At 39.6% G+C, this 24,116-nt stretch overlaps 1 protein-coding gene and 1 long non-coding RNA gene across 3 annotated transcripts in view; one reads left to right on the top strand and one right to left on the bottom strand.

The window, feature by feature from the left end:
* Positions 1–23,491, bottom strand: part of LOC113623151 (uncharacterized) — a 109,916-nt gene extending 86,425 nt beyond the window's left edge. For both annotated transcript variants that reach the window (XR_003433798.1, XR_003433797.1), the window contains exon 1: positions 23,417–23,491. This is a non-coding gene — a long non-coding RNA (uncharacterized LOC113623151). The remainder of the gene's footprint in view (positions 1–23,416) is intronic.
* Positions 8,353–10,982, top strand: DKK1 (dickkopf Wnt signaling pathway inhibitor 1). Its single transcript, XM_027111911.1, has 4 exons — positions 8,353–8,764; positions 9,001–9,163; positions 10,329–10,472; positions 10,596–10,982. The coding sequence occupies exons 1-4, from the start codon at positions 8,519–8,521 to the stop codon at positions 10,847–10,849; spliced, it is 807 nt and encodes a 268-aa protein (XP_026967712.1). The 5' UTR covers positions 8,353–8,518; the 3' UTR covers positions 10,850–10,982.
* Positions 23,492–24,116: the final 625 nt, after the last annotated feature.

Below are 24,116 nucleotides of genomic sequence, written 5' to 3'. Positions count from 1 at the left end.
ATTAAAGCACATAAATTTACAATTAAATAAATTATATCTTTAAAAACAAGGTAGTAAATATGCAAAACTCATCACTTCTTAAGTGTTTTACTTCGACTATTCATCTATGTTCTTGAGGTTATTTACATCAGTTGCATCTGTGTGATGGAAATACTTCATAATGGTAAGCTCTCCTATTTCTCATACACTTGCAGGTAAAAGCTCCATTTATTTTTTACTTACCTATTAACTTACTTGTTTTCTAATCTCAGCTATTAATAAAACCACAGCAAGGTAATTTTCCAGATAAATTTAGGACTTCGCTTGCAAATCAACAACTCTAAAAACGAAGTAAACTATATACAGCTTTAGCTTTAGACTTCACAGCTCTAGCCACAGTCCCCTGTTAAAATTATTAGCAAATGCAAATGATAGTAGTAAATGATATTAGCAGAAAGTGATAGGGGGATATGCTTTTAATAGAAAGCTAATTAGGCACTAGATTCTCTGCATGACACTTCCATACCTTCCAAGTAAACTTGTGCCTAAGCTGAATTCACAAAACTGTTGATATTTGCAAAATGCTTTTCACTTGTTTTTAAACTTAGAGCTCACATTAAAGAGTGCCTTTCTTGTTGTAAATAGAATCAGCTGTATCAAAATAATATTGTGAGAAGAAAATAAAGATACTGGTGGAAAACATAGCCCAATCAAAAATTGTGGAGGGTCTAATTAAACAATGACATTTTGAAAAGGTTGATTGAGGTCAATTTGCTTCTTACCTTAAAGTCATTCTTGTAAATATATTTTAGATTATAATACTGAAATAATAGTGTACAATTTTATGCTTAGCATCTAACATAGCTAAGAATTTAGTACACAAAAATATTTCTTGAATTGAATGTTTAGAGATAGTGTTTCTCACATATCTTCCAGAATCCTTTACTCGTTAAAAGAAATTCTAGTAGTAGAACATTTTTTTCTGCCAGGACTTCTGTTTAAGGAAAATGAGTTATAAGAAAAAATTGGGGAGTAGTTTAGAATTATTAACTGTTAAATAATAACAATAAATAACTACCAATAATAATTTTAACAGCTACATATATTATGTAGGAGGTGCATTTCTAGCATGTGTTTTATTAATTTTTCTACTGTTCTTTTTCTACTTGTATAACATGTTGGCTTTAAAGAAATGAAAGTACTGATATTAGTGTATTATAACTTATTTTACATAAGCCTATAAGTTTGTATCTTCTTTTTGAACATGGAACTCTGAAATGGTTACTATTTTCTCATTCAAATATATGAAAAATTAATATTCTTTTAAAATTTTATTCTCACTGAATAGTTTTATATATATATATATATATATATGAGAGCTTTCGTAAGATTTATTTGGCCTTGTAAAGTAGATAGCTAGTGGGAAGCAGCCACATAGCACAGGGAGATCAGCTCAGTGCTTTGTGACCACCTAGAGGGGTGGGATACGGAGGGTGGGAGGGAGACGCAAGAGGGAGGAGATATGGGGATATATGTGTATGTATAGCTGATTCACTTTGTTATACTGTGGAAACTAAAGAAATTATACTCCAGTAAAGATGTTAAACAAAATATTCATTTGGCCTAGGATTACCTATAATAGAATATTTATAACTATCTGTATACCTTGACATTTTTATCTAGGAATGCAATATAGAGACTTTCAACTTCAATCGAACAAAATGAACATTTATTAAGAACCTATGTCTTGGATCCCAGTTGTCATTTTAATTCTAATTTGTGAAGAGTTAAATTATTCTGTGAACAAGGAATTGTGTGGAATATTAAGAAGTACAAGATATTATTCAACTTCGAAGATGCTGAAACATGAAGAAGGTATACAATATGCAAATAACTGAATCTGGAGAATAAATCTCAAGAGTAAATCGCGTGATTAATCATTTGTATCCTCCCTATGAAGAACTTCTACGGAACTTCCACCAGGGGGCAGCGGAAGAGCGGCTTTCTCCCACTTGCAGTCAGACACAGGGTAGCCTGATGTCGCTCGAAGCTTTTATCTTCCTCTCAGTCACCTTTCCTCTCACCCCACTTTAATTAAGTCAGAAGGGCCCTATATTTATTTGCCCATGAACTGACACAGCAAACCAACAGCCGCCACTGTAGTGTGAATGGATTTGCGACCAGGCAAGAGGCTTCAGCCGAGATTACCCGCCCCGCAGCCGGATGAATGTGCTGAGCACAAAGTCTGCTCAAAGCCGAGCAAACGGACTATTTGTGAAAATGCCATCCTGGCTCAAGTCTGATTAAGACCGGGGGTCCCCTGGCCGTTTGATCTTCACTCATCAAAGAGAGTCTTTAAACAAGCTTCATTTTACACTACTGTATGCTGGCGACAGGTTGTGACACCAAAGTGCAGCCACCGTGAGCAGCCTCCCGGGAGCACGTGAACAATGGGAATTCGCGGCTTGGTTAAGTGCAGGACACCCCGGGGCCTGCCTGCTGGGAAATTATCCAGGGCTAGAGGCTGGGTATGGGGCACACGGCACGAGTTTGGAGGTTTCTGGATCTGCCCAACTGGTAGCTCCCCCAACTTGCCTCCTTCCAACCTTCTCTACTCCTGAACTCATCCGAAAATTATTTTTTATTTTTGGGACTTAAGGGTGATGAATAATGCTTACACAATTTATACCTCGCTCCTCTTCCCCGCTGAAATTAATAGTTCTGTTTCTAGCCCATATCCTGGCCCCCTCCCTGGCGATTCTAAGACCGGGTCTCGGGACACAAAAGTGTTATCAAGGTCCTGCTTTCTATTTTTCACCTCAAGGTCCCATTGCAATTCACTAGTCTCAGATTTAGTGATTGTCAAAAAAAATTCAGCTCTAAAACATTACAATCAATTTTATGAATCAAAATTATTTCTTACTCTCTCTCTTGCTTTCCATCCACATATATGTGCCTGTGTTTGTGTACATGTGTGTGTAGAAACTAAAAGTAAACAGTGGTTTCGTTTGAGTGGTGGGTTTGCACACGGCATTTATTTCTGTTTTTGAACTCTCTGTATTTGCTGAATTTCCTCCAAAAGAGTGTATGATGTAAACTAGAAATCTCTCTTTCTCTCTCTCTCTCTCTATATATCTTTTAAAAAATATCACCTGGTTCAAGTAATTTACCTTATTTCCAAAGACTTAAACCTTGTATGCTTTCTTCAAAATCAAAATACAGGGCTTCCCTGTTGTCACAGTGGTTAAGAATCTGCCTGCCAATGCAGGGAACATGGGTTCGATCCCTGGTCCAGGAAGATTCCCACATGCCGCGGAGCAACTAAGCCCGTGTGCCACAACTACTGAGCCTACACTCTAGAGCTCACGAGCCACAACTACTGAAGCCTGTGTACCTAGAGCCCATGCTCCGCAACAAGAGAAGCCACCACAATGAGAAGGCCGCGCACCGCAAGGGAGAGTAGCCCCCGCTCGCTGCAACTAGAGAAAGCCCGTGTGCAGCAATGAAGACCCAGTGCAGCCAAAAATAAATAAACAAAAATTTTTTTAAATGAAAAAAAAATCAAAATATAGTATTGATGTCAGGGATTATAATTGTACCTTTAGGATGCCTGAAAGAACAGGCCTCTTGCAGGATGTGCCTATTTAATCAGAGTACAAAAGGCCATACCCTGGCAGTCCTTAGAGAGAGAGAGAGAGAAAGGTGGGGAGGGGAGGGAGAAAGATGCTTTTGTAGTCAGAAGGGACCTCTCCAACCAGCCCCCCACGCCATTTTAAAAGTGAAAGACCAACAGCGGCACTGAGAGTTAAGTGGCTTGACTAAGTTCCCATATTTACCAGCCAGCTGGTGGCTGTCACAGTAGCAGTCCCCAGTGCGCAGTGTTCCGGCCCCAGAATCCTGAAACCACGGCACAACACTTTTCTTGGACATGACCCTTGCAAAGTGCTTGCATTATAAAGGGGGTAATAAGAGGAACTCAGTGACATGGAAGGAAATGATTTTTCTCTAGCTCTGGAGACTGTTTTAAGAGGATCTTGCATCCTGCCTTCTGCTGTCATTGGTCTGTCTTCATGGCTGGAAATGTCAAATTCTTCAGGGAATGTTAAAGGGCAGTTTTGTACTCCTTGTAACTACATACCACAGGACCTTTCTGAGTGCGGGACATCAGAAAAGTTCCTCTCTGATTTTTAGTTAAAAGTTTCTGGGTTCTGAGCTCTATTCTCAGATGAGCTTTTAATGTCCTGCTTCTGTAAAATACATCTTCTGAGCTAGGGTAGAGAGCTACCATGGAGCCTGATTTATCAGGGCTGGCCATCTCCACTGACCAAATAAACATAATCATTGTCAAATCTCGCCTTCTTTTTTGAGTGAGGAGTGCAGAAAAACCTAATCCATCCTCTCGGGAGTCGTAACTTGGGCCTGCTCTAAAAGCTCTTTTAACATCAAGAAAAGCATTAAGACCCAAATCTTTTAAAGGCCAATGAGAAAGTCATAAGAATTTTTTTTTTTTTTTAACTAAACACAGGAATGAGGAATCCCTACTCTAAATTCAAGATCAGTACTCCAAAGATGTTGGCAACACTCACCATAAGGAATGACATTTATTCAGTGTTTCCCAGTGAAGTAAAATTAAATGGCAACAGATCTGCTTCCTTTGATTTAACAAAGAGAAAGAAGCAAAGAAGGAGGGAAGGGAGAGAGGGAGGGAGGAAGAAGAAAGGAAGAGAGGAAGGTAATGAATTAAAAATGTAGCAAAAAAATGTAGCAGTTACGTAAGAATCTGAAATAGCAAAGATGGAAAACAGTTTGCAAATAGCATGGTGATTTTTGGAGTGTATTTTCCTGTCTCCCTCATGGATGAAGAGGCTGATGAATATTCTATGCCAGACATACAGCACTTAGAATGTGAGGAAGGCTCAAGTTATGCCCTTCCTGAGTTATGTGGTTCAATTCCACACTGGTAAACATTCCACCTATTCTAAAATCTAATCCACAGTGTTAAACTTACCGCATTAATTATGGTTCTATTTAAACCAGATCAAATAAGAGGCAGGGTTTCCCTAAACAAGCTAGGCCTAATAAACTAAATACACCTGCCCCAACTTCTATCACCTGTCATCTATCTGCCGGGAGAGACTCAGAGTCATCAGAACACTCTCTTCCCCAAGGTTTGTTGGTCACAATTCCTAGACCTAACATGTCCCAAAATATAATCTTCCCCATGACCTAATATGTACCAAAGTATAATCTGTTTTGGAAAAGCTCTTCCTCCATTCCACGTAGGTATATTTGTTTCCCCAACTACTCTACTATAGACAGAAAGCTTTCTGAGGACAAAAAGGCTGCCTTTAATATTTTGCAGGTATATTCCCAAAGGGACTAGGGTAGCATTCTGCATATAATGGTCACTCACTGCATTTAAACTGGATGCTGGTGGAGCAATGAACTTCACTTTATCTCCTTACTCATCCTGCTTTTTTGTGGCCACTGTGCAAACTCAATCACAAAAAGGATGTTCAAATTGAGATTCCATCGACAAACTAAGTTTTCCCATTTGCAACAGAGGGCTGGCCTGCTACAGACCCAGCTCTCTCCGAGGACCTCCTACATAAGTTCTTTCCTGTATAATTTGAGAGCTTACTTCCCCTCCCCCTCTAAATTATTTGTAGGTAGATAACCTGAGTACTCATCTTTTCTCACACAGCACCACATGCACCACGTACAGTGCTTAGCTCACAGTAGGAACTCAGATATTGACCAATTCACTATTATTAGCTTTCAAATCATGACTTCAGGAGGAACGTGGGAAGTGGGGAAGGATCCGCTCATGAAACCCTAATCTTGGCTTAGCTTCCCTAACTCAACACAGCAGACTGTCTAAGCTTAATATTAGACCATAACAGATGTACATGTTCAGGGACCAAGACTGAATTTATGCAACGTGCCTTTTTGTTGAAGTTTTCCTTTTACTGATTAAACTGTTGCCCTTTTTTTTTTTTTGGCCTCTAGACAACGGTTTCATTTGTGAATTCAAGTTCTTAATGGACAAAATTCGTTAAATGTTTTAACATTTACCATCTTTTCCAAAAAGAGGAAAAGAAATTGGCTTTCAGTGTGGCAAAGCATATTGTATATTTAAATAGGAGAATGGGAGTAGGAAGAAATATTTTAACCCATCCAAGGGCATGGGATTCTTTCTCCACATTTCAACATTGTAAGAATTTAAGACAGACTCTAGACTTTCTACCACACGGAAGGTACTCAACACATTGATTACTGACATTGTTATCAATATTCTGCAGGTGATAATATGGCACCTAAAATCCCCTATGCCTTCACCTTTTTACCCTACAATCCCTCTCCATCTATATAAACTTCATGCTGGCTGAGGGTCATGGCATATCCGCCCAGGGGAGACCTGGTTCATTGCTGATGCTCAACAAAAGGTGTATTGGCTTGTTCCTTTCTTAGGCTCATTTTTAAAAAGCCAATATAAACAACCTCCCCTTTGTTTCCGAATTTCAATTTGTTCTAAAAATTTTTAGAGTAGTAGCCAAGTCTAAGTTACTGTACATGTTCTTAACAAAATCTAAAGAAATGTGTGCGAGTTAATCCATGTTAGAATTTTAAGGAGGAATTATCAGTAAACCAGAGGAAATTTCACAGGACAGATAGAATTTAGGATAGCGGAGGGGCACCAGTGCAAGTAGAGGCATTATTAAATAACTGTTTAGAAGATATTCTTCATATGACCTTTGAAACCCAAGAAATTAGAACACAGAGGATTACAAATTTGTTTTTAAAACTACCCCTTCCTCTCTTAACTTTAGGATTATTATACTACTGCAAGACAACCACTGGCTACACTTGGTGGCGGTCCCAGTAATCAATATAGTAGGTCGGTATGTAGAGTGATTATAAATACCCTGGAGGTTAGAGGAGCACAAAATATATACACCCTAGGCTTTTTCATTCAACAATGATTATTCAATCATCACTTTCTCTAAATTCACGTAGCAGTTATCCATCTTCTGATACTTATAACATCAACCTGCTTTAAAAAGAACTGTGTACATTTCTTATCTGTATTATTACTTTAGTTAGAATATTTGTATTCAATGCACCCCCGCACCTCCCCCCCGCAGAGGGCAACAACGTGAAGGATAGCCCATTGCCAGGGCACTAGGCTTCCAATATGTTTTTGTTGAATCAATTATTTGCAATGCATGAGTAGGACGGCATTCTTACACACTAGCCTTACTTTATTATTTTTATACACTGACTTACATGACGACAAATTCACTTTCAGCTTCCCCTTTCCAGAAGCTAGTCTCTTATCTCCCTAGAGCGGGTATTCCCTGATTCCAGGAACTGTCTGAGTTGGGATCAAACACAGGCGTTCAGAAGCTTTGCAATATGAAATACTAATGAGGAAGGCGCTAAGCCTTAAGGGTTTCTTATCTCCCTGCGTTAACCCACCGCTGAGAAGGGGGAATCAGGGAAGGACCACTGACCCAGCCGTTGGACCCTGTCCGCTTTCGCTCCTGCCACTTTGATCTTGCGCGTCTGCCTAATCAAGTTCATCTACTGCCGCGACTGCTCAGATTCAAAGAACATTAAATAGCTTGATTATCGGATGGTCATTTCCCTCTTCCCTCCACCCCTGATCTAATGTCCAAACACCAGTCTCTCGCCTCCCTCTCTAAACTTCCCATCAAAAGAGAATTAGTTCTTCCTTCTTACCCTCGTTTGATGTGCAAATGTCCTTCTCTTTGCACATTTTTCTCGTGGGGGCGGGGGGAGGGGAAGAAGGGGGGTGGAATTGAACGAACTTATAACCGAGGATCTCACCCCAAATCTGCAAACCGTGACTCTAAAGGGTTAATCAGCAACTTGCAAGGGCCACCTGGCCCTCTCGCTGAGACGTTTTGGTAGAGACTTTGAATTACTGATCTGGTTGTATTTAATACTGAATACTATTTGTGTGTACAACAAAAAATAGTACTGGCGTAAAGAAGAAAGGAGAAAAGTGGTTTTGCAGAGAATATCACAATGCCTGACTGAAAAGTATTTGAGATCCCATGCCCCTACCCCTACTGCAAGGCAAGGGCACCCGAGTTCCTCCCACTTCCCGCATTTATTAAAGTTGTCTCCTCTAATGCTCACTGATTACCATCACCCCGAAGGTGAGCTGGGCAGGGGAACGACTGCGCAAGGGAGGGGCGGGGTGAAGAGTGTCAAAGGCTCCCCTTTTTGTACACAAACACACCCCCTTCCAGCCCCTCCCAACGCTTTGAAATCCCAACCCGGCTTTGTTGTCCCCCCCCCCCCCCACCCCGAGGGGCCGGAATGCTCACAGCCCACAGTATAAAGGCAGCCGCGGTGGCGGTGGCGGAGCAGAGCCCCGCAGTCAGGACTCGGGGACCGGTGGAGGCTCTCGGAACCCTGGCTCTGCAGCTGCGCCAGCACAGCTTCGTGGGATCCAGACTTGCAAAGCGACATTCCTCCTTTCTCTTTGTCTCCCTTGAGTCCTTCTGAGATGACGGCTCTGGGCACAGCGGGTGCTGCCCGGGTGTTGGTTACCCTAGTAGCTGCGGCTCTTTGCGGTCACCCTCTGTTCAGAGTCAGTGCCACCTTGAACTCGGTTCTTCTCAATTCCAACGCCATCAAGAACCTGCCCCCACCGCTGGGCGGCGCTGCCGGGCACCCAGGCTTCGCAGTCAGCGCTGCTCCGGGAATTCTGTTCGAGGGCGGCAACAAGTACCAGACCATTGACAACTACCAGGTGAGAAGGGTCTTGGGGACCTGGGGACGCTGTGATCCTGAAGAGGTCTTATTGGGGGAGGAGGGCGTAGAACGTGCTGTGTGCAGTTCAAGGCGCATTTGGAAACTCTGCCTTTGGGAGCAGTGGGCAGCAGCAGCAGCTTTTGGAGAGGTGGACAGAAAGGGACTATGATGAGTCCAGGAGTGTGGTACCTGGCTGCCCAGGTGCCTCACCCTCTCCTGGCCCCCTTCCCGCAGCCGTACCCGTGCGCCGAGGACGAGGAGTGCAGCACCGATGAGTACTGCGCGAGTTCCACCCGAGGAGCGGGTGCAGGCGCGCAAATCTGCCTCTCCTGCAGGAAGCGCCGAAAACGCTGCATGCGTCACGCTATGTGCTGCCCTGGGAATTACTGCAAAAATGGTGAGTCGGGTAGCTTCCTTTCGGACTCAAACCATCCCGCGCTTGTGCGCCTACAGTTGGGAGACAATGCTCTCAGCTTTCAGAACGCTGTGGCATCACCTGCACATGGGAGTTCAGCGTGCGAGGTTCCCCTGAAGTGTTCAGGTTAGTGTTTAACCAGGGAGCAAAGAGAAGTACAGAGATATTGGAGCTCCTTATCTCCCTTTGTGCCCCTCGATTACTTAACACGACGTCTTACCTCAGAGTGGGCCCTTCCATAAAAATTTGTCTAGAGAGAGCCTTGATACCATTTGAGAAAGAAGATGGGGAGGGAGGTGGAATTATACAGAGACCAAGGAAACCAGACTGGGCGTTTAGTTGCCTTTTCCATTTTTCTTATGGTGCCTCTCACAGCTCTGCCAGACTAGCCTCTCCCTCAAGATCCCTGTTCAAACTGTTGTCAATCAGAAGACAGAGTGATTTATCTGTGCTGGCCGTTCTTAAAGATCTTGATGCCCTCACATCCAGGCTTCTCCATCCTTCTCTGCCTCTACCTCCTGCTACCTTAAAATAAGTACTCCTCCCCCCAACCACAGATCCACAAAAGTTTAATGTCTCAAAGAGGTAGACTCAGCCAAAGAAGTCTCCAGAAATAAACTTAAGGGTGGTGATCCTCCTTAGGACCCAGTAATACTCCGGGTGAACTAACTAAATCTCTGTAATATAGAAATTATACAGTAAAGTAACTGGTGGTAAAGAGTGTAATCTTCCAGGCAGCAGGCATTGCATTTGCTTAACTTAGTCTGGCAGTACCTATATAGCACCAAGGGCAGAGAAGTTATTTTTAAAAACAATTTTTTAAGTGACTGATTTTATTTTTCTTACCCCAAGGGTGATATTAAAATGGGCAGAAATTTCACTGCCACTACCGCAGTTGGTGGGGAAGTATTTTAAGTGGCTAGACTGGGGATGTTACATGTGAGTGCACAGTGTACAGACTGATGCTTCTGCCCATCTGGGGAGTTTTGCTTTAACACTTGGAAGGAAGTTTGGCTTGTGTTTAAATTAACCTCACTACAGTGAGGTATCTCAAATTGGTGCAGGCATAACAAGACTGCCACTGTTACAGCTATTAGCAGTAACAAATTACAGCTCAGGAGTTAATCACTATCTCCTGTTTCCTTAGGAATATGTATGCCTTCTGATCACAATCATTTCAATCGAGGAGAAATTGAGGAAAGCATTATTGAAAGCTTTGGTAATGATCACAGCACCTTGGATGGGTACTCCAGAAGAACTACACTGTCTTCAAAAATGTATCACACCAAAGGTAGGTTAAAGTATCTAAAGACTCATCCTTTTTTGTTAGCACGTCAGTAGTGTCTTTCAGATCACCTTAATGAAATAACACAGGCTTAGCAGTGACCATGTACTTTTCCTATTGTCTTCCTAGGACAAGAAGGTTCTGTCTGTCTTCGATCATCAGACTGTGCTACAGGGTTGTGTTGTGCTAGACATTTCTGGTCCAAGATCTGTAAACCTGTTCTCAAAGAAGGTCAAGTGTGCACCAAGCACAGGAGAAAAGGCTCTCACGGGCTGGAGATATTCCAGCGTTGTTACTGTGGAGAAGGTCTGTCTTGCCGGATACAGAAAGATCACCATCAAGCCAGTAATTCTTCTAGGCTTCACACCTGTCAGAGACACTAAGCCAGCTGTCTGAACACAGTGGACTCCATTTACATAATATATGCTATGAAAACTGTCTGTGACTTTTGTGAGCTCAATCCTTAAGGATGTACAAATTCTGTGGTTACAGTTAAGCATTCCAATAATACCTTCCGAAAATCTGGAGTGTAAGAGCTTTGTTTCTTTGTGGAACTCCCCTGTCATTGATTGCAGTAAATTACTGTGTTGTAAATTTTCAGTGTGGCACTTACCTGTAAATGCAACAAAACTTTTAATTATTTTTCTAAACGTGCTGCATTGTCTATTGTTCCTCTTGTTATGTAAATGTTTGTATACATTGTTATCTTGATTCTGATAAATACTCTATATTGAAATAAATACTTTCAGCCTATTCCATATTGAATTGAAATAAATACTTTCAGCTTATACTTCTTAAATGCAAAACCCTTTCTTTCCCCTTTTAGTTCTGGAATGTAGAATGTAAGGAGCTTTTGGAATGACAAGTGATAGGTATGTAAGATTTATCATGAAAATATTAGCTTATTTTCCACAATGTACTCTCTCAGTGCTTAGATTATATTTATCTCTAGGCTGTGATAGTCCTTGAAATAAAATTTAACTTTTAATACCATGAAATATTACAAGTATAAATAAATTTTGGCAGTGTGATCTTAGAGGGCTGTTATGTGTGTGGTGTGTGTGTGTGTGTAAATACAGTTGACAAATACATGCAGATTTTGTACCAAATTAGTCAACTTGAAGTATCTTAAATACTACTTCATGCCAGGAAGACTTGGTTCCAATTACTTTGATTTTTAAATAATTATTACCTAAAAATCACAAATCCTCTCTGATTTTGTTCTTTGCTTCTCTTGCTAGATGAACTGAACATTTCAGTTTTTGCTCAACCAGAAATCTGTTCATTGGAAGAGGACAGGGGTATATTGTTTAAAAGAAAACTCATAGAAATGAAGTCTAAACTGGCTTTGTGTTTTCATTTGCCAACTTTGATACTGACAAATCTGATACTGGGGAAGGAGAGAGCAACTGTCCCAGTTTACACTTATTCTGTAATATTCAAACATCTCCATCAAAACCACAAAATGCTGGGTTTAAGGGACTCCAGAGGACAGTGACTGATAAATTGTCTAAAAAGTTTCCTTAAATAACACAGATGTCCTAGAATGTTTGTTGTTTTTGTATTCCCGGAAGTGGTTCAATTTCAAGGAGTTTTGCCAACAGGACACAAGGGTTGGTTGGTTCTTCCCTGAGAAGGGAACTGGCAGGATGTCTGCTGTTACATTCTTTTTGTTTGGAAGTTTCAGCTTCCTCACCCTGGAGAAACTGTCTTTTTCTACATGTGCTAGTTTGCTGATGTGCCAGGAAGGCCAGTTCTAAGGCCTGCCATCTCCAATAAAGCACAACAGAGGAGAGGAAACAGGAAACCCTTTTTTCGAAAAGAAGAAAGAAGGGCCTCTGTTTCAAGAGGGGAGAGGAGGAATCATTTAAAGGGCCTTGGCTATGGGATTCCTTCATTTATGCCGGAACTGGCCGTGACCAGAGATGCTCCATCTCTGCACATGTTAGCACATCAGCCCTGGTTGTAGCCCTCCTTGCAACCCATTGCATGACGCGTATGGGAGAATGACAAACCAACCAAGAAGAGATGCCTCTTCTTCCTATCCAGCTGAAGACTTAGAAAGAGATATCAAAAAGAAATTCTGCACATTTATAAAGGTGAAAAAAGAATATAAAAAAACCCTGTAGTTACTTTATTAGCTAGTAATGGAGGCTGGAAGATGGAAGTCAGGTACGATACAAAAATCAAAAGAGGATCATTGAAAGAACCTCAAACATTTTAGATAGTGGCTGCTGACACTTGAATATTATTTCACTTTTAAACAATTTATTTGAATGGAAAATACATGAACTTGGGAATGCATTCACAAAGCATTTTATCAAATGGTAGCATACTCTATACACTGCCCTGTACCTTGCACTTTTTATTTTACATCCTTGCAGATTATTCTGTGTAATACATAGAGAGGTATCTCATTCCTTTTAATGGTTGCCTTAAAGAGTGTAGTATGTTGGAATGGCTATACTGTAATTTAAAGAGTCATTATCGAGAGACATTTAAATTGTTGCCAGTGTTTTTGTTATAACAAATATTGTGCCATCAGTATAGATTCTGTGTGTGTGTTCATGTGCTGATATAGTTGGAGGATAAGATAATGACTCATTTTTGTAGGAAAATCCAAATTTAAAAAGCATGCTTGCTGTAGCTACTCATAAGGGGTGGCATGGGCAAAATGACAAGATGTCTGTTTATCACTGATCTAGTGATGATTAAACTCTTGCTAAATTGTGTCAAAGGAGCAAGAGGGAAGAGGTTTATCCTATCAATTTTACAGTAAATAGTAATCTGCAGCATTCAGTTAAAGGTAGACTTGTTAGGATTAATCTCCAAAATATACAAGCAGCTCAATATCAAAAAGCAAACAACCCGATCCAAAAATGGGCAGAAGACCTAAACAGACATTTCTCCAAAGAAGATACACAGATTGCCAACAGACACATGAAAGGATGCTCAACGTCACTAATCATTAGAGAAATGCAAATCAAAACTACAATAAGATATCACCTCACACTGGTCAGAATGGCCATCATCAAAAAATCTACAAACAATAAAGCCTGGAGAGGGTGTGGAGAAAAGGGAACCCTCTTGCACTGTTGGTGGGAATGTAAATTGATACAGCCACTATGGAGAACAGTATGGAGGTTCCTCAAAAAACTAAAAATAGAACTACCATACTACCCAGCAATCCCACTACTGGGCATATACCCTGAGAAAACCCTAATTCAAAAAGAGTCATGTACCACAATGTTCATTGCAGCTCTATTTACAATAGCCAGGACATGGAAGCTACCTAAGTGTCCATCGGATGAATGGATAAAGAAGATGTAGCACATATATACAATGGAATATTACTCAGCCATAAAAAGAAGCAAAACTGAGTTATTTGTAGTGAGGTGGATGGACCTAGAGTCTGTCATACAGAGTGAAGTAAGTCAGAAAGAGAAAAACAAATACCGCATGCAAACATATATATATATATGGAATCTAAAAAAAAATGTGGTTCTGAAGAACATAGGGGCAGGAAAGGAATAAAGATGCAGACACAGAGAATGGACTTGAGGACATGGGGAGGGGGAAGGGTAAGCTGTGACAAAGTGAGAGTGGCATGAACATATATGTACACTACCAAATGTAAAATAGATAGCTAGTGGGAAGCAGCTGCATAGCACAGGGAGATCAGCTCGGTGCTTTGTATCCACCTAGAGGAGTGGGATAGGGAGGGTGGGAGGGAGATGCAAGAGGGAGGAGATACGGAGATGTATGTATATGTATAGCTGATTCACTTTGTTATACAGCAGAAACTAACACACTATTGTAAAGCAATTATACTTCAATAAAGATGTTAAAAAAAAAGGTAAACTTGTTCTAATTCCTTTGATTTTAAAGTAATTATTAAATAAAATTACGAACAAGTCATTTCCCCATCCCTTTTTTCTTGTTTTGTTTAACCTGAAATCTACTGATAGGAATGAAGATGGGAATATACTGTTTAAAAGAAAAATACAGACATGCAGCCTAAATATGACTGTTCATATTTCAGCAGATCAGAACAACACTTTATGGACTTTCCCCATGGTAAATCAAATTGCATTAATTCAATCATGGAATTAGTAACATAATTATACAGTTAGAAATTGTATCAAATTCAGTATTTCTATTGCATGGCAAAATTACCACTCATTGCCACTTATGGAAATTTCAGGTAAAATCATTAACATTTCCTTCACTTTCCTTCACTGACTGCAGCGTCTGTCATGTTACTGCCCTTTTTTTATAGTCTCGAAGAGAAATGGATGAAGCTACCATTAGGTGTGTAAAATGTGTTCCATTTTCACTTTCTATATTACTACTGAGTACAGTACCAAAATATAAAATAAATATATTATTTGTCTCCACACTGAAGAAACAGAAAATAAAGAACCTCAATAATTTAGGTATCTGATGTTTGTACAAATGTGTGTATATATGTGGGCCTTTATGTTTGTCCTACTGTTAACTGCTTAGAAACAGTCAAATCAATAATCAGAGACTATGGACTTCCCTGGTGGCGCAGTGGTTAGGAGTCTGCCTACCAATGCAGGGGGCACGGGTTCAAGCCTTGGTCCGGGAGGATCCCACATGCCACGGAGCAAATGGGACCATGTGCCACAACTACTGAGCCTGCGCTCTAGAGCCCATGAGCCACAACTGCTGAGCCCACGTGCCACAACTACTGAAGTCCACACACCTAGAGCCCATGCTCCACAGCAGGAGAGGCCACCACAATGAGAAGCCCGCACACTGCAAGGAACGGTAGCCCCCGCTTGCCGCAACTAGAGAAAGCCCATGTGCAGCAACGAAGACCCAACACAACCAAAAATAAATTAAAAAAATAAAATAAACAAATTAAAAAAAATAATCGAGACTACAGTCTGGATAATGCTAGAGAATTTTAATTCAATTAACGTGTATTGAGCCTTTGGTATTCAATAGGTACTATCCTAACATCTGAAACAACATACATAATATGCTAACTTCAAGGAACTCACCATTTAGCAAGAGATGACAAACAACTATTAGTGCTGAGGGTTGGTTTAATATAGTGGTTTGAGACACAGCACCTGGAATCAGATAGACTTGAGATGGAATCATGGCTCCCTCTGCTTCCACTAATGATGCTGGGCAAAGGATAGAACCTCATTAATAATATGGAGTGAATGCCAACTTTAGAGTGCTGATGTGAGAATAATGCATACATTATAATAACACTTAGCATCATGTATAGTTTATAGTAAGCACTCAATTTTAGGTCTTCACTATTGAAAAACATAATTAATGATAAGATATTGTATCATATATACGAATACCTAACAACAGATTAAAAGTAATTAAATCGGTCTGTAGGTGCTCTGTTAAAGCTTCAGGGAAGCAATGGTATTTGAACTGTCTTCTTTCCAAGGCCCTTTTATTTCAAGGAAGAGAAATCATTTAAACTAGAGAAAGTAAAAAGGGATACATGTATTGGAATGTTACCTCTTATGAAAATCAGTATGGAAACCATTCTGAAGACTGGCTTCATAGCTTGCTAATGATTTCTGCTGTACTGTAATTTCCACACACCTAAGGCTTGACAAAGTGGCATATATTCTGTCCCCAGTAAAAGTGACCCTCAGGTTCAGCTCTGCTCAGCAAACTTCTTAGCCTCTCAGCGACTATTCCAGATTCCTCAGCAAGTGTTTTGATGAGCGCAGCTTTGTTCAGGTGTGCACTTCAGGTGCACTTGGCTAGCTTGGTTACCCAGATCCTACAATACAAACACGGCTGACTATGTCCAGTCCACCTTTCATAGGAAGGAACTTTGGTAGTTCTATGAGGAGTGTGTAGGAACAGGCACCACGTGTCACATCTACCACATATAGTTTTCAAGAATGAGAAGGAGCTCACAAAGAAAAGAAAGGGTATTGGAGGCAGAGGAAACAATGTGAGCCAAATTACAAAGTTAAAAAAATAAAAATACATACTGTATTTTTAAAAAAGTGCAATGATCCACTGTGGCTAGAGTGTGGGGTACCTGGGAGAAGCATGACTTTGCTGATTTTTTTAAAATTTGTTATAAAGGAAAGAAGAAAGGTAAAAACTCTTCATTTTCAGCAACAGTTATCATATTAGGTGAAAGTGGAGCTGAAGACGATATGTTTGAGACATCCTTTAGTTTAGACATCTTTATTGGTAAGAAAAATCTCACCTTCCTCTTCCTGACAATTTAGTTGTCCTCTCAGACAGCTTGGCTTTTAATCTTACAGGCAGGGGGACTGGATTTTATAACTATCCTAAACAGAAAGCTAGAGACAACAAAGAAGATGGAAATTCTTTATTCAGGGATCTCTGCACATTTCACTGTTTTATTACCAGTCTTGATTATCTTTTTGATCAAGTGGGACTAAGTGCTATGTCTGACAGTCATCATATTGCAGAACACATTTAAAACAAATAAAAAAGCCAGAACTTCCACTTTTCTAAGGATGAGTCACTTTTTGGCAAAATTCAGAAACTGGCCAATGGTTTTCTTTATATTAACACTTCATTCAGCAACTTTCTCCTTGTCGCTCACATCATCTCTGTCCCTTTAAGAAGCCCTATTCCTATCTCCATAGTTTTCATCCATCCCTTCTCATCTATTCCCTTACTCTTTCCATAAGACTCTCAATGTCTTATTTGTATTTTCCATTCTGATCACCTAACATTTATTTTGCAGCTGCATCCTCCCAGACCTTTCCTTTCAGACCTTGTGTCTGAAACTGTAATCTATTCACCAAACCAGTTTTCCTTTCCTCCTAAGCACGTTTCCCAGCCTTCTTTGCAGCCACGTGACTGACCTTGGCCAAGGGGATGTTTGCCTGGAGACACTGCACTAGCTTCTCCTCCATCTGCGGATCTCTGGGGAGATAATGTCAGCCTTGCAATTCAGTGGAAGAGCCACTCTCGGCCTGCATTTCTAAACAGTAGCAGGAGCAAATTCCCCTGCCCCCATCTTCCACTTGCATGAACAAGAAATAAACTTTGTGATATGCCACTGAGATTTAGGGGGTTTTGTTTTAGTTTAATACGCAGTTCTACCTTTCTCCTTCCTTCCTTTTGTTCTCCAAAACGCTACCATTCTGTCATTGGTCTGATAAACGATAAGTGCACGAAATTGCGGGGTGCAAAGGAATCCATATTGTTACCATTTATATGAGAATGTGAAAGCATGCACCGTTGTGCTTGACCAGCAGTAGGAATTCAATTAACATTTTTACTTTTTCATAACTGGGGACTGTACAAATAAAACCTCCTCCCAACTAAGCAATACAAATGGCAGGAAATGATCATGATAGCAACTTTTGAGAGCATCTTTCAGGTTCCAAAGACTAATTTAAGTGTTCCACATATATTTATTTCATTCTCACAGTACCTCTGTGAGGGAAGTATGTTTATTACTCCTACTTTAAAGATGAGGAAACAGAAATTAAGAAAGCTTAAGGTGTTGACCTGAGGTCATGAAGCTACTAAGTTACAGTCAGAATTTAAAATCAGAAAGTCTGCTCCAAACTTTAGGCTCTTAACCACTACCAATAGGGCTGGGTATTCAACCGTCTGAAGTTTCTGTATCCCTTAAGTTATTTAATAGTATATTTAAAATAGGCTAAAGATTTATCTGGTGACTTGGAACATGCAGTACCTCAAGTTTCTGAATTGAAAAACTTTTTTGAAATTCTATTTAAAGATATATTTGAATGTAATAACCTATATGGTCTTTCTTGTGTGTTTAAATGAAAGAAAAAAGGAGTCAAAGGTTAAACTAATAAAACTGTAAAACTGCTTTAAAGTTAAAAATTATAATCTTTCTTGATTAGAGAAATAGTTTAATGAATTACCAGAAAAGTTTAGTCACTGTTAGATTTTTATGCTAGTTTCTCCCATCTAAGAGAATGCTTTCTACACAGTAATATAACTATATTATGGTAAAATCCTTGCATTTAAGTCCAGTTTCAAATTACCTACACACAATGTGTACTATTTCACAAATGTTGTTCTTGCATTCTGTTTACAGTTGCTTTTCCTTTAAGTCCATCCTTCAAATTATACCTTGTGTGGTGACAGCAAATGATAACCATAAATGTAGTTATTTATTAACAGATGAGGGCTGAGTGGTTTCAACTTCCAGAAGAAGAAAAAATCTGGTATAATTTTATCATGAATTCATCCTAAAGAGCTAAAAATAGCGCACACGTGTGTGCGCGCGCGCTCACACACAAATACCTAAGTTCAGTGTTTCTTAAGTGATTGTTTTTCTTAGAGCACAAAATTGATGAACTCACAGCTTTGAGGTAGAACTTGGAGTCAGGGTTGAATTTTTGCATAGCTTTATGTCTTAGGATAGTGCCTGACACAAGTACGAGAGTAATAAGTGGTTGTTCTTCTACAACTGTGTATTGACTCCAATGTGGAAGAGTTTTCAGTGTGTCCTTGTATGAAAACTATTTCAGCCCACTTGTTACTTCAGGATGCTATAATTACATCATGATGGTGCTGTGTCTTGTGCCATCAGAAAGGGATTTTTCCAAGCCAGTTTAGATTCAATTAGAAGCCAAGGTATTGAATTTTAGCCCTATATATGCTCCTGATTACATTTCAAAAGGGATGATCATTTTATAGCTTTCTTAGGTAAGTGGTTTCTAAACTCAGCTCACCATCTGAAACACCTGAGATATTTTTAAAACTACAGATAACTGGGCCCCTTACAAGAGCTACTGAATCAAAATCTCTTGGGATTACATCTATGCATTTTTTTAAAGCTCTTCCATTGATTGATATTATACATCTAATTTTGGAACCCACTGCTACATGTCCTTTAATCAAAATTACTTTGAACAGAATAACCAAGTGGAAAGAAAGGAGCTATTGGTTGAGCACTCATACACCAGTACTTGAACTTGGGTATTATATCATTTCATGTGATTCATTCAGCAACCCTAGCAGCTGTATATACATGTTCACTATATCAACAAGGCAATGAGACAAGGAGATGCTGAGAGGTAAACTGATGTCCTTAACGTCACACAGCTAGGAAGTGGCAGAGTGATGACTGAGAGCTGGATGCTTATGGTCCCAAAGACCACTTTTTGTCAATGGTAATAAAAATGCTAAGTTTTGGGGTTTTTTTTTTTTTAGGTGTTAGAGTTAACTTTGTACGTTTGCAGACACTCCTTTGAGAAAACTCATTTTTACTGAATTTCAAACTTGGATGACAGAAACAAACACGCAAAAATGAAAACCCTTCACTGGAGTCACCCCCACTTTCTTGTAATACCAATTTTGTCTCATGAAGTCCCAGCTTCCTTCTCAGGGAAGCCTTCCTTGACCCACCATTTATCACAGGCCAAGTCAGATGTTTCATGTTCTCTCATAAGTTCTTTTGCATAGCTCTTATGACAATGCTAATAAGCTGTTTTTATATTTATTTATTAAAGTGGATTTCTTCCTCATTAAACTGTAGACTTCATGAGTACAAAGATCCTGCTCATCTTTCTACCCACAGCACCCAGTTCAGGGCTTATCTCATAGTACTTATTCATTAAGGCCTTGTTGAATGAATCAACAAACTCCTGTGCTCTTTCCCCTTAATGGATGTCTATTATTTGTAATGTACATAAATATACCAAAAGGTTCAGTAACTACATCATTTTTTTCTATAATAGGACTACTTAAGAGCATTAAATAAGAGTTTAATTACCTAATTACAAAGAATTAGGTAATACTTAATTTTATTTGAGTTAACTTTATTAACTCATAATTAACTAATAATTAAATCAAATTTAGACAAAAATTACTTTTTGATTTACATTATTTGTCATTGTTTTGGGACTTATATTACAGAAATATAATCTGATCAAAACCAGGAATTAATCACAAAGCATTAAAATACACATTAATAATTTCTTCTGTTGTAAAGTAGTCTCATGTATTTTGCTTGTATAATGATTAGATGGTTTTGAGAAGAACCTGATGAATGGCTTGACTTTTTCTGGCTTTTATAAAAAGAAATTTTACTTTCTGTTGTAATTCACATTCATTGAGATAAAGTAACTGCAGAGATCCCTCTGGCCTCACTTGTTCCTGTAATCTGACCACAAAACAGATATTTTCATTATTAAAGAATCTATCTTTCAAGTAAGATAGAATGATAGATTCAACAGCTGGATTGAAACTCAAGACAATAGACCCAAATTAAAACAAATTCTGTGGGTGCCATTAATAAGTGTTTTCCAATTATTTCCTTCACATTGGGATCACCTGGAAAGCTTTAAAAATTACAAATGCCTGTGACACTTTCCCCAGAGATTGTGATTGACTGGTCTGAGGTGTGACATCAGTTTTGGAATTTTGACAGGTGATTCTAATGGGGACAAGTTTGGTAACCATTATTATTAGTTTCTGCCTCTTCAGACAAAGTAGCAGAAGTATTGATGTTTCCACCCTAATCTTGAAATAGATTTGTAGAATGCCATGTTAACTCTGAAACTGGAATTTAGAGCTGAATTTTAGACCTAAGCTTGCCTGCAAAGGACTGCAGCTAGGAGTGAGAATACTTCGGGCATTTCTTAACTTGGGAATCTTTCATATCCTATGTGTCAAGACCTGAGACTGGGACCAATTCCAATAGAAGTTTTGAAAGTAAGTTTACCACCAAATGGGAAAGTTGAAAAGGACTAAGAATAATATATGGATTTTTTAATCCCGCCCTTCCCTACTCTTCAAAACACAGCTGAATTGAGCAGCTTGAATTATAACTCTGTATTAGTTGAAAAGTGGGGATTAAAATGAGTTTAACATGACACGATTTATTAGCTGAAGAGATCCATCATAGTAAGCTCTACTAAGTACCAGTTAAATGATCTTGTAACAGAGAAATTTATGGTCTTAGAGGGAACACACACATTAACACTGTTATTAATATCGCCGTGTGTTGACTTCACAAAATATTCTTTCCAAAGCATAGAAGGCAGTTCAAAAATCAGTCGTTTCTAAACCAGAGATTAAAAAGACAATTTAAAAAAATCAGTGAAACTAAGAGCTGTTTTTTTGAAAAGAAAGTTGGCAAACCTTTAGCTAGACTCACCAAAAAAAGGACTCAAAAATCTGAAATGAAAGAGGAGATATTACAACTGATACCACTGAAATACAAAGGATCACAAGAGACTAATAAGGGAAAATATGCTCAACATCACTAATCATCAGGGAAATGCAAATCAAAACCACAATGAGCTATCACTTCACAGCTGTCAGAATGGCTATATCAAAAAAGAAAACAAAGACCAAGTGTTGGCCAGGAGAAAAGGGAAATCTTACGCACCGTCAGTGTGAATATAAACTGGTGCAGACACTATAGAAAAGAGTATGGAGGGTCCTCAAAAAAACTTAAAACAACTATCACACGACCTAGCAATTCCATTTCTGGGGATTTATCTGAAGAAAATGAAAACGCAAACTCAAAGACATATGCACCCCCATGTTCATTGCAACTTTATTTACAATAGCCAAGCTCTAAAAGCAACTTAAGTATCTATCAATTGATGAATGGATAAACAAAATGTGGTGTACATACACACACACACAGAATATTATTCAGCCATAAAAAAGAATGAAATTTTGCCATTTGTGACAACATGCATGAACCTTGAGGGCATTATGCTATGTGAAATATGTCAGAGAAAGAAATACCCTGTGAACTCACTTATATGTGGAATCTAAAAAATAAAGCAAGAAAACTCAAGGATACAGGGAACACATCGGTGGTTGCCAGAGGCAGGAGTTGGGCAGGGGGAGGGCACGACAAATAAAGGGTTAAAAAGAACAAACTTTGAGCTATAAAATAAATAAGTCATAGGGACGTAACATACAGGATGGTGACTACACTTAATACTGTATAGTGTATTTGAAAGCTGCTGAGAGTAGATCTTAAAAGGGCTCAAAAGAAAAAAAATTTGTAACTGTGATGATGGATGTTGACTTATTGTAATAATTTTGCAATATATACAAATATCGAATCATTATGTCATACACCTGAAATTAATGTTAACTTTCAATTGAAAGAAAATGGGAAAGGAGCAGGTGGCGGGGAAAGGGAAGACTTGTCAGCTTAACTTCAGGCTTCAGAATTTATAACTATAGTGGTCACTGATTGATCCTATTAAAACGTTTGTTTCTTGGGTGATGACAGGCCACTTTTTTCAACTAGATTCATCTGGATTAACCAAAAATTGCACGAACTGCTTAAGAGATTTGAACACAGATAATAAGACTGAATACATGCTATCACTCAATGTTTCTTAAACCAAAAGAGCTTCAGTCTATAGTTGTCCCTTAATAGCAAAGACACCAAATTTAGTTTTAAAAATTTTTTTTAATGAGCTATAAAACCAGACCGCAGTCATTGTCAGCAAAATTTTAAAATAGGGAGTCCAAACCCACCTGAGCCTTACTTTAGGCAAGAAGCCCAAGACAGAAACAAAGGCTCCTTAAACTACACAAGGCGTTCTTGATGCCAGAGTTTTTATACTGACTCAAAAAACCCACAGTAAGGTCTCTATCCCTGAGAAGTTCTCTCTGTTAGACGACACCAAGGCCTGGGATGAAGCGGAGCAAGGAGACAGGTTGACGCTTTCAGTCACAGTCAATCGTACGCAAAGGCAGAAGCTAAGGCGTGAGTCCACTCAATGTCTAATGCCACTACTGGTTATCACAAATAACTAGCTTCCAAAAACTAGTTTACTTATATTACTGCAGTAAGTTCATAATAGCGAAAATAAAGCGCCTTCCCCCACTTTCCACCCCTCCAGACCAAACCCCAGCCAGCCACTAAAGAGCTGAGTCCACCTCCCCTGAGCACAAACAGAGAAGACGAGGCCCACTGATGTTTAAAGACTTACCAAAGGTCCTGCGGCCGTACATCTAGGGGGCCAGAGGCTGGTTCCAGGGACTCCGGATCGGAGCACCAGAAGGGCAGGAGGACAAAGAAGAGGAGCGAAACGGCGACTAGAAAGCTGGTGTGGAGAGGAAGAGGAAAAGGCACGAGGATAAGCCGGATTGGCTGGGCCAGACCTCGCCTCCCTCCCCTTCCCAAGTCACAGGTCTTTTCATTGGTGGAATTTTCCCCCAGGCCATTTAAATTTGTCTTGATCACACCTCAAGCCAAATCAGGTTGTGGCCATTAACAGAGTGGAAAGTGAGAACTGAAAGAATTATGTAAACCATTCTCTTGACCTTTGCTGAGGCTGGGGTTGTCCTCCGCTGCTTCTGGAAAAGCTAGGGGTTGCTCCCTCTTTTGACAAAAAGAAGCTCCTTCACTGGGGTCCAGGGGTGAGCACACATTTCTAGGCTGCTTCTGGTCCCCCGCCCCCTGAGACCTCTCAGCTCTTCCTTCACACACACGCATACACAAAAAAACAAAACCAGAATAAACAAAGCCTGTGGTTTCTGTGCCTAAACGGACATTTAAAAACCGTTAAACTTATGAATAGCTTGTGGTCTTAAAAATGGCTGAAATTTGTGTTCCAGCAGCACGTATTTAAACATCTACTGTGGCCATAAGGCCTTTTATGTTTCTTTCTTTCTTTCTTTCTTTTTTGA

The sequence above is a fragment of the Aethalodelphis obliquidens genome, unplaced genomic scaffold (assembly GCF_003676395.1).
Source record: "Aethalodelphis obliquidens isolate GAN/ISIS:26980383/991018 unplaced genomic scaffold, ASM367639v1 scaffold11, whole genome shotgun sequence".
In the NCBI taxonomy this organism is placed as follows: domain Eukaryota; kingdom Metazoa; phylum Chordata; class Mammalia; order Artiodactyla; family Delphinidae; genus Aethalodelphis; species Aethalodelphis obliquidens.
Note: the sequence above shows the minus strand (reverse complement) of the source record. Positions and strands in the feature narration are given on the sequence as shown.

Excerpts from the sequence above, each read along its gene's own strand:
- DKK1 (XM_027111911.1), top strand. The coding sequence starts at position 8,519 with ATGACGGCTCTGGGCACAGCGGGTGCTGCCCGGGTGTTGGTTACCCTA. Across the intron at positions 9,164-10,328 it reads TGGGAATTACTGCAAAAATG|GAATATGTATGCCTTCTGAT; the intron begins GTGAGTCGGGTA and ends CTGTTTCCTTAG. Across the intron at positions 10,473-10,595 it reads AAAAATGTATCACACCAAAG|GACAAGAAGGTTCTGTCTGT; the intron begins GTAGGTTAAAGT and ends TTGTCTTCCTAG.